General features: G+C 41.4%; 1 protein-coding gene across 2 annotated transcripts in view; it reads right to left on the reverse strand.

Moving 5' to 3' along the window:
* Positions 1–14211, reverse strand: part of DPP10 (dipeptidyl peptidase like 10) — a 690622-nt gene extending 676411 nt beyond the window's left edge. For both annotated transcript variants that reach the window (XM_057551306.1, XM_057551305.1), the window contains exon 1: positions 14132–14211. In XM_057551306.1, coding sequence (XP_057407289.1) covers positions 14132–14203 — 72 coding nt within the window. In that variant the 5' untranslated portion in view covers positions 14204–14211. The remainder of the gene's footprint in view (positions 1–14131) is intronic.
* Between the last annotated feature and the right edge of the window lie 732 nt (positions 14212–14943).

Consider the following 14943-nt stretch of genomic DNA (forward strand, 5'->3'; position numbering starts at 1 on the left):
TCTGAACTTAACCTTTTGTTTTTTTTCACTCAGATTAGAAAACTGAGGGTGAGTTAAGAGAAGTGGCTTGCCCCACGTGCAGGTGATCATTCTCTCCAGAGATTCCCAGCCCTATTTCTATGTTTATTTCCTCCTGCCACCACCCCCTCACATTCATAAAGCCCTCATTTCCTCTTGCCCTGAATATCAGTTCTCAAGACACAGCCTACCAAGTCACCATGGCATATCAAATAAATACAGTTAGACCTAAATCATGACCACCCCTTGCTCAGCCTTAAAGCTGAAAGACCAAAGGGAGTCAGGGTGGAATTCAGATATAGTCAGACAGATGAGAAGAGCTTTCTCTTGACTGGCAGTCAGGAAAGTGAGTGACAAGAGAAGGAACACTTAGGATACATCTTAAATCAGACTGTGTCGGGGGCTACAGTCTCTCTCGCCTCCAAAGGGCAGCTCGGTTGTGTTTGTTTGCTTGCTTATTTGTTTTTAATTAGAGCCTCAGGTTTTACAGATAAGCAAACAAAGGCTCAGAATAAAATATATGAATAGACTTCACATGGCTAGGAATTTTCAAATTTGAAATTAAACCCAGAATGTATCATTTTTAAATTAATTTTTTCTAGCTTTAGTGAGATATAATCAATGTAACATTGCACGAGTTTAAGGTGTATGTCCAACATAATGATTTGATAAATGTATTGCAAAATGATTCCCACAGCAAGTTTAGTTAACATTCATCACCTTATATAGCTACAAATGTTTTTCTTGTAATGAGAACTTTTAAGATTTTCAGCAACTTTCAACTTTCAAATATACAGTGCAGTATAACCATAGTCGTCATAAAAACAGACAAACAAAGGGCAGCTCTGAAAGCCGCCATTCCCAGGAACCACTACCACAATGCAACTTGATCAGAACTTTATTTTGCTAAATTGTCGAGAATGGCTTTTCACCTCCCTGTGTGCAATTATTCTACTTCATCTTCTCCCCAGAGAGCTATTTGAAATTATCAAACTGTTCTCTTCCATCCTTCAGAAACACCTGGACCAATTTGTTGGGACAAATCTGACAAGCAATGTTGGCTGACTGGCAACTTCGCTGCTGGTGAATCGGGTCTGACATTCGAAGCTCCACAGAGCTTGTAGAAAGCTATGATAAAATTGCTTAAGAAGTTGGTTGCAACATCAAGTGTAGACCCAGACTGTACCATTTCTGTAAGGTCAGGATGTTAAGAAAATTTTTGAGAACTTGGAAATAAAACATAATTATGATTGCGTGTCCATCCTTCTAATGTCAAGACTGAGGAATTTCTAATCAGCCCACACAAGAATTACACAATTTAAGGAGAATGTCTCTTTCTTAGACTTACCATTTACTTTTGACATAGATCCAAAGTCTGTAAAGTTAGATGTTAATTGTAGAAGATAGATAAGTTACAAAAAATTTCTGTCTGCTATAAAAGATAACCACAAAGGTTATCATTTAAATTCCCTATTGGATATTAACCAGTTTTGGTTAATATCCAGTACGGAATAGTTTTTTATCTAATTTTGCAAACTTTGTATGCTATTGTTTTCCTGACTATATAAATCTCTCTTCCTCAAATGCTTTGTAAACCAGCTTTACCATCTTGATGGTTCCTTTATTAATAAGTTAAGTCCTTGACATAATGTTCCCTGTATATTTATATGAGATCCAGGATTTCTTACTTGATAGGGATCAGTGCTGCTTTACAGGTTGTGTATAATCTACAGCATCTCTTCTCATTCTCTGCCACTTCATCTGAGAAATGAGAAACTGCAGAAAATCGAGGCTTCACACAGTCTTTACACACATGACCACCTGCTCTTTGATGCTTCCTGATAGGATTGATATATAATAGATCTAATCTTATTAAACCTACTGCCTAGAAAAAATTTTTAAATTAAAAGAAGAACTTTTAAACAAGCTGGAACCTTCCCATGTTAATTCTCATCCACCTTTACCTCTCTGACAAGAACACAGACAACCAGAAATGACTTCCATGATCCCATGATTGAGTGAGTCTCCTTCTACCAACTCCCAACCTAGAAGTGAGGAGCTCTGGTTTCTAATCTACTCCGGTTTCTAAATTCATCAGTGGGTATGACCTTGAACAAGTTAGCCTTTATCACTCTCAGTTGTCTTATCAGTAGACCAGGTGACTTAATCACCATAGTTAGTTCTAAGATTCTTCTCAAAGAATCACATCTCTTATAGGGGCAGAACTAAAGGAAAATTAGATTATATTGCTTAAAACACTCAGAGTCAGAAACAGGGACACATAGCGCTTGTTACTAATAATTACCATGTACGGATTTTATGCTGGCAATCTATTGGTTCCCATGCTCAGGTCATTTAATATGAAACTGCAGCATACTCATAAGAATGGATATTTTCTCCTCAAAAATTGGCTTTAAATATAATTCAGCAGACGGTAACGATACCAGTTCCATGTTATCATATTTACCTAATTTTTTTATCACCTATATAGCCTCTTGGTACTTTGTGACCTCTCTGAAACACCTTTTCTTGTTACAGAGTGACTCATTGTGGAGTTCATATAACAATTATGGGCTGCATAGCTCCAAACCAGCAATTTTATATCATGATGCTTTTGTCCTGGATTTCCCCTTAACTAAAATTGCCTTGTGTGACGAATAAGCAATACGAAGCTGACATTTCTGAGCCCAAGCAGCTAATCCTAGATTGTATTTACCTACTTTCAAATATTTGCACCGTCTGTGATTCTATATTAGTTTTTTTGGATTCGCCATTACAGCTCAAGGACTAACTCTGAATAAGAATGAAACAGTACTCCAAATGTAGAATGTACCAGAAGCATGAGAAGGATTTTAACCATGCAATGGAGGGAAGAAATCAGGAAAGGCAAATCCACATTCAGTTCTCCACCTTCAGAATGCAAACTTTGTTGATTTTTCTGCACTTTATAAGGAATATAAAAATAAACGGATGCCATATATTTTACTGACCAACTCCTAATCCATGTTTGCTTTGGAGCCAGGATGAATCCATATAATCTCCATGTCAAAATAAAACAAGAGCTCAGTATTAAAGTTGCTCTGAAGTTTAATCAAAGTAACAGAGAAAAAAGCTTGAAAGCTGGAACCTCCAATCCAGTGAAGCTTGATTGCCCATCCCTTTGCCTTGGTCTGGTAGAGCAACACAATACACATCAATAACAACAACAACAAAAAGCACAGCCATTTTCAGCATCCCCTGCTGAATAAACCTATCTCATTGCCAGTCCTCAGAACAATTCTGCATGGTAAATACCATCCCATTTCCAGATGGAGTATTAAATTCAGAGAGAGGCTGGGTGACTTGCTCAAACTAGTAAATAGAGTTTAAACTGAGGTTAAATCAATAGAAAGCCATAGCTCTTTCCACTAAAAAGAATTCTGTGTGACTCAAAACTACTTCTTGTTTGTTTATTTAGCAGATAAAAGTTTCTCTGGTCTGGTATTAGAACTTGGGACTCTGACAAAATTACCACAGCTTCTAGAAGCAGCCCTGTCCTCCAAGAACTCCAGCGAATCAGAAGCCTGTTGTTGCTATTAACTTATCAAGAAAGCTCTAAAATTCACCTTCGTGTTTTCTAGAGTGCCAAATGCATCCCTCCTTCTTTAAAAAGGGATTCATCCAATCACTCGTCTATTCATCACTGAATTGCAATTTCAGCTGCTGAAAGAGGATCAATGGGTCCTCTTTCATGCTGAGGGGAAGAGAAGAGGTTTAAGAATGCCTGTGTCTTCATGTACAGTGAGAGATGCTGTCATTTCCTTGGAAGAGTGCATCTCACAGTTTACTCTCAGGATGGCTTTAGGACATTGGGGTGACTTCTTGCCATGGCAAGTTGGAGAAGATGCACATGTGGTTCTGTGAAGTTTTGCCGCCAAGTGCCAAAAGTCTAAGGACCACTGGCCTAGAACCAACACATCACACTGGAGAAACCAAGAAATGTCAAGTGAGTTTTGCCTACAGATTCAAAGCTTTTAAGAACATTAATTTAAAAAACAAATTTTACTCTGACATCAAATGCTAAGGAAGGTGAAAGTGCCACCAAGAAACTATCAAAGGCTCTGTATCAATAGCTGACTCTGGCAGCATGACACATGAAAAATGGCCATCGCTGAAAATACCCAAAATCAATTATTGCTTCTGATTCTAACCAACTGTGTAATCTGAGACATGCCACTCACCTCTGCACTGACTGTCTCCTGATTTGAAAACAAAGGCATTAGATTCAGCAATCAGAAGAGTTTCTCAAAATGTTATCACCATTTATGACTTTATGGCTATTTGAAGGAAGAATTTGGAAGAGCAAGGCCACTATGGACATCGCAGTAGTTTAGACATCAGGGAATCAGTCTTGGACAGAAACTGGATCTCAGAAATATAGAAAGGTAGAAAAAACTGGATTTGGATTTGGAGATGACACAGATGCAAAGGGAGACAAAGGAATCAAAATGACAATCCTGTAACGTAAGAAGCACTGATTCTGCCAGCAAACAGACATTTGTAAGGAGTGGCAGATGCAAAAGAAAACACCCCTAATGCCACTGTGGCACTAATGTTCAGTAAACCTCATTTAGAATAATTGTAAACAACCTCCACAGATGTGAATAAGGGTGAGTCTCTTCCATTCCAACTCCAGGTTCAATTCACACCTACCTATCACTGCCAACATGATTGTCAAGAAACAGAATACGTTTAATTCATAGGATCAGAGAAAAGGAATAACTATGAAGATGATGAATATACCCTCAAACTATATTTTCTTTATATCTTAAAACACGTTTTGTAGTATTCTAAAAAGAAACAAACCAGTGAAATGCATGGTCTTTTTCCTTAAAATCACTAAAAGCTAATGGAGTAGATAGGAAAATCTATTCATAAATTCATAGATCCCAGGAAATGTAAATTATATGCTAACCTCGCAAACCAAATGACCTATTTCTACATTTTAGAAATTCTACATGAATTTCAGATTTTTCTAGAGATTTTTGACCTCTATTCAAAAGGTGTCTTGATTCCTAATCCTGGATTCTGTGTCTAGGTGAGAAGAATCATTATGCAAGTTTATGAAACATTGATTGAAAGGGTTGCTTTATTTTAAAACAAAGACTTTCTAGCACTTGTTTCAAAGTATGTGAAATGAAAAAAAAGGAAGTCCATGTCTTGCATTAATTAACTCATATTAAAACCTTTCCTGAAGATGAGATGTGATTAATGGAAGCGTGAGTATCAGAATTTTCACTTACTCCATTCCTCTTGCAAAAAGTAAACTCATGTACCAATAACAGGAAAGGCCTGCTTCTACCCTGTACAAGCATTATTAATGCAACTTCGAGTGGTCTCTCTGGTCCATTATTTGAAAATAAATCACAGGAGGGCCTGCCATTCAGGTTCTCAGTGATATAATTCAGATTTGTCATATTTATGTTTTCAGAGCAGAGACTTTCAAATGGAAGAAGAAATCGAATCTTCATTTAGATCTCAAAAGGGGGCTGGGGATAAAGGTAACCAACATGGCTTGTTTCCTCACTTTTCTTCATTTGCTCTCTTGTAACCTGATACATAGGTTTTTGCATTGACCTGCGAAAAATTGGTAAGTATGATAAATTACAAGAATATTCAAGTCAGATAATATACACCTTGGCTAGAGAATACACAGGCAGCTTGACTTGGCTCTTCCAGATATGAAGTCAGTTTTGATTATGCACTTTTCTTAAATTTCAACTCAACATATCATCGGTTCCCATATGCAAAGAATTTCTAAGGAAATTCAATCGTTTCTGGAAACCAAACTTTTGCAAAGAGAATATTAAACCATGAGCACTTCAAAGAAGATCCTAAACAGGTGAGCAGCTAAAAACAGTAGAAATCAGTCAGGTTCTTAAAAATTTTTTACCTAATGCCTTACAATAAACCAACTGTAAAACACCCAGTATATTTAGATCATAAGTATGTACGTGTACATGGTGCGTGTACATATGGTAATGTACACACACACACATACATATATATTCAGCATTTTCATCAAGGTAAATGCAAAATTACCCTTGCAAAAGAATGAAATAATCTTCTCAGATGATTGAGAAGCATAGTAGCAATAAGAATAAAAATACTAAGTGCTGCCTTGGGCCAGATATTGTACAAGGCCTTCATACAGACTGTCTCTCACCCTTGCTGCACTCTCCCCATCTGCTTCCTCTAAAGGTGAGGAAAAGGTTTTAGAGGGGTTAAAGCATATGCCCTACATTGCATGATAAAGGGAAGAAGAAGGATTCAACCTGCAATCTGTTGGACTCTGTTTTCAACCTTACATCATGTTGCCTTCTTCCCCAGAATATGATTAAATCTGAAAATCATTTGGCAATTCCAAAACATATTGTACAATAAAATATACTGTTCTGGTTAATGGAATAAGCATGTTATCTGAAAGTTGGTTTAAAAATTATTAGTGCTTTAACAATATTCAAATAAACCATGGGATGACAAACTTGAAAAGAAAATGAAAATCATTTTTTGTTCTGTAGAAGACATTACCAAGAGTGCTGTTAACATCAATTACAGTTTAAAATAAAATTTTAATCAGCTTTGGATACAAGTCAGTTTTCTGTATTTGGCCTGGCAGTGGGTGTTATATTTACCATCACATATGGGTATGTTTGAAACCTTGGAGATTTAGGACAGCTTAACTAAAATGAATCTACAGTAGAGGAGCTCTCTCTTAAGTGCCCCATTCTTTCCACTGAGCCGACTTCCCAGCTTTCTCTACCATCCTGGAAATGACAAGCCTTCCTTTAGTTAATACGTAACAAATGATAAGGATGTCTACCAGGTCGGGGAGGGGGGGTGATAGGTGCACAATTTAAAAGCCTTGGAAAACAGGTGTTGTCTAGATGGAGAAAAGTAAAAGGAGATTAGTTATTGCCAAAAAGCTTGTGGATCAGGTCAAGCATAAACTTTAACACAAGAGTGTGCTGGGAATAATCAACACTGAGCTGTAGGACTTCTCAAAGCGAGGAAGCATACACGAGGGTGGAAACATTTCTAACTTTACATGAAGACGTGTTTATGAAGAAGTTTATATTCCCTCCATTATTAATTTGCCCTTTTTTGGAGCCTTTACAGGTCTTCAGATGGGAAGAGCTCCACCCTTTGCTAGTTGACATACGTCTTAGTACATACCCCCGTTATAACATTTCAGTAAGACGTGGACTTGATTAGAACACACGAAGTCACTCAGCAAGTATGAAGATATATGGAGATAATTTTAATAGTCGCAACATCAAAAATGTTGTGTGGGGGCTTCCCTGGTGGCGCAGTGGTTAAGAATATGCCTGCCAATGCAGGGGACACGGGTTCGAGCCCTGGTCTGGGAAGATCCCACATGCCGCGGAGCAACTGAGCCTGTGAGCCACAGCTGCTGAGCCTGCGCGTCTGAAGCCTGTGCTCCGCAACAAGAGAGGCCGCGATGGTGAGAGGCCCGCGCACCGCGATGAGGAGTGGCCCCCGCTCGCCGCAACTGGAGAAAGCCCTCGCACAGAAACGAAGACCCAACACAGTCAAAAATAAATATAAATAAATTAATTTTAAAAAATAAAAAAAAATGTTCTGTGTATTTAAATATTGCATAGGAATAACTGTAGAAAAATGTGTATAAAAAAAATCTTTCGAATTATGCTAAGCCCAATATTGGGGTCACTCAGTCTCACCCTCAGTGACTGTAGGCGCACCCACACTGGGCTCCTTGCAGGGGGTTCCACTACGATGCACATTCTCCTGAATGACTGAAATGACTGAAATCTCACCTCCTGAGATATTTCTATAAGTCACACCCCTCTTTTCTTCAAACTTCCTCTTTCTCCATGCTAATTACCAATATGAGTGCATTACATTGAAAACAATATGCGTATTCAGCAGCTAATTCCCCTGTTAGTGAGAATTAGCCAACGTTTACTTTCAGCCTGGTCCCTTACAGAGTAGGACAGTAAAAAGTGAGTTTTGATTGACTGGAAATAAGGATGTTACAGAATATTTTGAAGTCTGCATTTCTGCCAAATCAGGCTCGATACCTAACCCAATAATATATATTACATTATTAAAATATTTTTATGCATGTGCAAACTCATATGTAATCATACACATATGTGTACTAAACAATGCAATACTCAGTAAAATGTTAAAATAATATACCAGCTGTAGGTGATTCAGTGATCCTCTAAGCTTTGTTTTCCCCTAGGCTCCTGTTCCTAGACTATACATTTAATGAGAGCATTGGTATGAGACAAACATTATTCAAAAACTTTTACATATTATTTCATTCAGTCCTTACCACAAGCATGTAAAGGATCTGTAGTCACCTCCAGTCACAGATGAAATACAGAAAATGAGTTATCCTGCCCCCCAAAACACAGCAATGACTGGCCAAGCTGAGATACGAACTTGAATCTGTGCTTTCCAGTGCATAACCTATAGACAGTAGTAAAGAAATACTCCTGGTTGGGCTTCCCTGGTGGTGCAGTGGTTGAGAATCTGCCTGCCAATGCAGGGGACACGGGTTCGAGCCCTGGCCTGGGAAGATCCCACATGCCGCGGAGCAACTGGGCCCGTGAGCCACAATTACTGAGCCTGGGCGTCTGGAGCCTGTGCTCCGCAACGGGAGAGGCTGCGATAGTGAGAGGCCCACGCACCGCGATGAGGAGTGGCCCCCGCTTGCCACAACTAGAGAAAGCCCTCACACAGAAACGAAGACCCAACACAGCCATAAATAAATAAATAAATTTAAAAAAAAAAGAAATACTCCGGGTTGATGGCACAAAAGCTCACAGTCTTAGTTGCAACATTCTAGTTTTGTGTATTTTGCTAACCTGTAAATAAATCTAAAATATGCCTATAAGTACTAGAAGCTTAAAACATTATGTAATCATAAATGATTCAAGGAACGAAAACTGGGAAATAGCTTTATTTTTACTCAAACTGGGAGAAATTTGGTTTCAGTGTTTTGTTTCCAATGGAATGCACTTCATAAGATAATGCAGCATTAATATTTAATAATACAATTTTCTTTAACTTGTCTTTAATATAGTTTAATCTTTCTTAAATGTGCATTTTGCTCAGTCTTTGAAATAAACAGAGAGATTAGAAGCTTATAAGCAAGGAATGTTTTGTGGTATGTTCTAAACTCAGTAGATACAATGTCATATATATGCAATAAGATATACGTAAAATATATATAACAAGAAATTGAGGGATGGTAGGAAACGTATAATATCTCCTAAGTTATTAAGACTTCTACATAGCACCTGCATCAAATGTCTTTCATAACCAAATCATATAGAATTCTTCCACGAATAAGATACTATATATTTTATGTTGAACACTTAAAAGTCATAAATCTTCTATTAAATAAAGTTTTTCAACATGGTTTCTAAAAGCTATTTTTGAGGTTCTGCATTAAAAACAATACTTTATAAACTAAATTATAACATGTTTATGTATTAGTAAGGGAAAAAAGGAAGAATAACTTTTTTATGAGTTCATTAAGCATACATTTGAAAATTTTAATCAGGTTTGCTAGGCCAAAGTTGAAATAAAAATAGTGAATCCTAATTTCTTTATGAAAACATTTTAGGTTAATATTACATAAAAGTCAAAAGTACCATAGGTATTGTACAAAAGGCATTTTATACATTACATATTTAATCGCAATTTTGACCATGAATTATTTCATCAAGAGGCTGCTATGTGCTGAACTGTAAGTGACTGGATTTCTACCAGAATGAGTTTTGTTGTTGTTGTTGTTTGTTTATTTTTTTATGCATAACTAATGCTGCCTCTACAGCCAAAGAGTTGTTTATAAAAATACACTTTTTAGTCATACTTCAGAAAGTGAGGTTATGGGTTTTTTCCTTGTTTGTTTTTTGTTTGTTTGTTTTTGTTTTTGTTTGATTTCGTTTTTTTGGAACTGAGGACTGTCAAACATTTTAGGAAATACTTTTCCCCACTGGACTCAGCAAAAGGGTGCCACCTGGTGGCAACGTGGGCAAATTCTAAACCAGGTCTAACTATAAAAATGTACTTGGTTAAGAAGCTTTGGAAGTCTCATCACTACCAAGGGCAAATGATACAAAATTTTTTTTTAAGTTCCTATGTACTTCTCAGGGTATATCTGGTTCTTTTTATATTATTTTAATCAATAGAAGAGATATTAAGTTAACTTTTAAATTTCAAGAGATATTATTTACATTTATAGTTAAAGCTTTAAACAAATTCTTTACTGTAATCACGGTAAATTTGTACACACACATACATAATATTTGCAATTCTTCTGCATTATGCTAATCAGAGTGTGTTGAACTATAACTGTGTAGAGATTAGAAGGTGTAGCTTTTTTTTTTTTTTAATTTATATTCTTTATCTTTGGCTGCATTGGGTCTTTGTTGCTGCTCGCGGGCTTTCTCTAGTTGTAGCAAGCGGGGGTTACTCTTTGTTATGGTGCGCAGGCTTCTCATTGCGGTGGCTTCTCTTATTGAGGAGCATGGGCTCTAGGTGCACAGGCTTCAGCAGTTGTGGCTCATGGGCTCTAGAGCGCAGGCTCAGTAGTTGTGGCACATGGGCTTAGCTGCACGATGGCATGTGGGATCTTCCCGGGCCAGGGCTCGAACCCGTGTCCCCTGCATTGGCAGGTGGATTCTTAACCACTCTGCCACCAGGGAAGTCCAGAAGGTGGAGCTTTAGACTTAAATGAGCTTATTTTTCTTAAATGCCATAGACTAGGGCTATGTCTCATCTCTACCACTTACGAAGTCAAGGTTGATCAAGTTGCTTAGTTTCTTTAATCCTCTGTGTTCTCATCTCTAAAACAGGAATAACAACAAGACCTAACTCAAAAAGTTGCTTTGAGGATCAAACAGGAAAATGCATTCAATGAATGTTACCTTATCAACCCAGAGGACCGTACTGGGCACTTGGCAAGCATTCAGGAAGTGATTTCCAAACCTAATAATAAGTTACAACTAGCCACTCAAGATTTTGTATCCCTTGATGTAAAATGGATATTGATTATACGCTAAGTGGGAATGACTGTTTCTACCAATAGCAAAGCATTTATTTTTAGACATTTTGTAAATATGGAGTGTTATAAAAACAACAGAAGTAACTATTATAAACATTTATTTAATCAATGAAGCTTTAAAGGCAAGACTACTGAGATGATAAAAATATCTCCAATGATTCAGAACATTAATAAAAATATTCAGTTCCTGTTATTCTTGCTGCAGCTGCTCCCAGAGGAAGGGCTGCCTCTGGTCATGGCGCCCTGTACCAGAGCAGATAAGATGAAACAGGGATGTCCGGCTCTCTAAAGGACCATAACAACAACCAAATTATGTGGTTCATAACCATTTCACCCAGAGGAAAGACTATGGTCTTCCACGGCGCTGTAAGTGGACATGGGCGTTTGATGGCATCAGGACAAGGCATCTTTGAGGTTTCATAAACATCTCTACCACAGAAAGCGAAGGACCTTTCTGACAACATTCAAAAGCTTAAATCACTGGAAATCAATACCTACTAAGTGACTAGCTGGAACACGCCCCCTATTTAACCATTAAGTAGAACTTCATAAAGCTACAGTTTTAAATTAATTTGTGAATCTTTTTCTTTCCAGAAATATCACAGAAACTTGAACAATCAGTCATGTCTATATGGAGGTATTATATCTAGGACCACATGAGAGTGGTCTGACAACCGCAGAATTAGATCACAATGACTAACACTGTTAATAAAAATTTAGTAATCTTAGAAGAAATAGCTTAAGCACTCAACAGCAATTGTCCACATCATCTGGTGATCGTTTCACATGTCAAGCTTTAGACAAAGAATAGACTACATATAGGTATTTTCTGGGAGTGCTTGGAAAACCCCCAATGGGATGCTGCCATGTATATTTCAGTCTTTCTTTTCCCTTGAGAAATCAATCCCTTTCATTTTAACTCAAGCGTAATATGCAAACCACTGACATTTTAAAAACATGTCAGTATCAGAAAGGCACTTTAAAAAACTCAATTAAAACAAGAGTTCTGCAAATGGCCACTCCCTGACTATTCGAAGTGACCATAAACAAAAATGCACACTAACAAGAGAAACAACGGATTCAAACTTGAATCTCTGTCTTTATATGAATTTTAAGTACCAGATTCGTTCTGACAAAAGGCTTTGCTGTTCATATGCTGCTTGCCCACCATTTACATATACACTTTCAGCTTCTGTGTGCTCTGCTTTGCTTCTTCTTCCCCACCTCCACCGTCACTGAACTGTTTGCAGCACCTCGAGTAACCAGCTGGTGTCACAGGTTGGTGAGCAAAGATGTCACGTGGGGACTCTCGCCTGACTAATCGTTCTTAGTGGTAGCATCATTCCAAGAGCAGCAGAGAGGCTCAGTGGCTTGTTAATGAAGTTTAAGGGCTGTCCGTCTGAAAGAGGATATTAAATCCATGCTCCTCTCCTGAAGTTATTTTTTATAATCTGCTAACCAGTTGTTACTTTGTGGTGTGTGCAGGAGGGAGCAGGGAAAAGAGGTATGAGGGGAAGGGACATATAATGTAATACAAATGTTGTAATATTTTCATATTTATCTCAGGGTAGGGAGCAAAGAGGATGTTTAAGAAAACAACTGCTTTGTAAAAACTGCAACATTCATCCCAGTAAAGGGATGGGGAGCTTTAAGGCATTGAGTAATCCTCACCACCTGTGTGAAACGTATGTGAGGAAAATGAGAAGGGGAGGGAAAAGGAGAAGAGAGAGGCCACTAGCCAGGAGCGATGACCAGGACTAGAATATTAATCACAGCAGCCCTGGCGTCGCCTCCTCTGCCTCCCCGCCACTCAGGACGATTTGGACAGCTCCCCTTCCCTAGCTCCTCAATGCTTAGAATATGCGAAGAGCCGAGACGCTACTGGAGCCTAGCTGTTTGCACCCCCTTCACCCATGTCTAGCAATGAGCTAGGAGTGTCTCTGACAGAAATGCGTCGGGCGGCCTTCAACAGTGCACTCGGGGCAAAGGGACCGTCTCTGTACCCCGGCGCCTCCGTTCTCCAGCTCCGCAGTTATCCGCCGACCTCAGTGTAACCCTCTAGGTTCAGACTCTCTAATTCAGGTAAATGTGACAGCATCTCGACCCGGCTTATCACAGCCGCCCTCTTCTTTGCCAGGGCACCTCGGCGCTCCCGACCCTCCAACTTTGGGAAAAAGCGACACCAAACTCCCGAGTCACCCCAATCCAGGGGCAGAAACGAGATGGAGATTCACCATATGGTTATGCTACAGATCCCTAAAGACCGAAACAAAAAGGGGGTGGCCGGAGCGGAAAGACGGAAAAGCGATTAAAATAACTCTCAGCCAGCACAGGGCACCTCGTCTCTGCAGACACAACACACCTGGACCCAACAAATCACTAAAGCCAGGATCTTCCCAGTTCCCCCTAATTATGCCTTTTTGCTCCAAGCTCCGTTCCAAGCAGACCACAGATGAGTGGTATACCCTCTTCCCCCATTGTGCGCCCCCGTCCCCGTCTCCTCAAAGGAAAAAAAAAAAAAGTAAAGGAAAACTCTGCCGGCCTAAAGGTCATTTGCCTACTGGGATAGCTTTGGCCAGCGCTCGTCTCATGAGCTACGTGAAGACAGGGCTCGAACCCAGCAAGTGGACGCCTCCAGGCGCGCAGCAATTCCTCCAACGTGCGTTACAAGGAGCCAAGAGGCCCCCATTCCTTGGCCCCAGCCACCTCCCCCTCCCTCCCTCGGGGGCCCTCCCGCTGGGGTTCCCTGGGCCACCCCAGCCTTTACCTCTCTCCCCCCTTCCCCGCGGCTCTCCACCTTGCGCATCCTCTCGCCCGGCCCCGGAGCGCGCTCAGATGCTCTAACTTCCTGCGGAGTCCATGCGTGAGCTGAGGAGAGCCTTGGAACTGGGGCGGGGGGAGGGTGGGGAGAGGGAGGCGTGGGAGCACGAGCCCGGGAGGAGGGGCGGGGGGAGCGCGGCTGGCAGCCTCCCTCCCCTGGCGGGCCTGGCCGCAGCTGCCAACTCTCACCTGGTCCGCCGACTGAGCCTGGCTCGCCCTGGCCCCCGGGGTGGGCTGCTGCTCCGGCTTCATGGCTGTCATCGCCGGCGGCCCGCGTAGGCGCTCACTTCCTCGCGGGCACTTCAGACTCGGGGTCCGTCACTCGGCAGCGATCGCATGTCACAGGCGCCCGACGCTCTCCGAATTGGCGGAAGGGAAAGCGGCAGCGACGGAGTGGGGGGAAGGGAGCGACAGGGAAGGGAGGAAGAGCGGCACCAGGCAGGCTCCCCCCTTGCAGGATCCCTCCTCCGGCTGCCGCAGACCCTCTAACTCCCCACCCCCCTCCCCCCGCCCCTCACCACCCCAAAGCGTTGAGAGCCTTGGAGACCAGACACCACCAAGAGACAAGTTAGTGGAGCGGCGAGCGGCCCCTGACCGCGCTCGAGCTTTGTCTCGCAGTCCCGGAGGAGCCCGGCTCGCATTCTACCGCAGTCCGCGCCCCCCGCCCGCCCCCCGGGGCTCCCCGCGCCGCGCTCAGCCCGCCAGGTGGAGCAGCCGGGCGCCGCGCTCCAGCATCTCCCCAGTAACCGCAACGCAGGAGAGAGCCCTGCGCCACGCGCCAGCTCCCCACGCGCGAGACCAAGGCTGCCGGGCTCCACGGGTCCCCTCACCCCCCCATCCCCCCGCAGGCTCCTACTAAAACCCGGAGAAGCGGAGTGCCAGCGTGCAAAGCCCTTGGTGGCTCCAACGCTGCCACTGGGCATGCTCTAGCGCTCCGAGAAGGCAGGGGGCAGCGGGGTACTGGGGGGTCCAGAGCCCCATCCGGGCCACCAGCACCTGTC

The sequence above is a fragment of the Balaenoptera acutorostrata genome, chromosome 8, assembly GCF_949987535.1.
Source record: "Balaenoptera acutorostrata chromosome 8, mBalAcu1.1, whole genome shotgun sequence".
NCBI lineage: Eukaryota > Metazoa > Chordata > Mammalia > Artiodactyla > Balaenopteridae > Balaenoptera > Balaenoptera acutorostrata.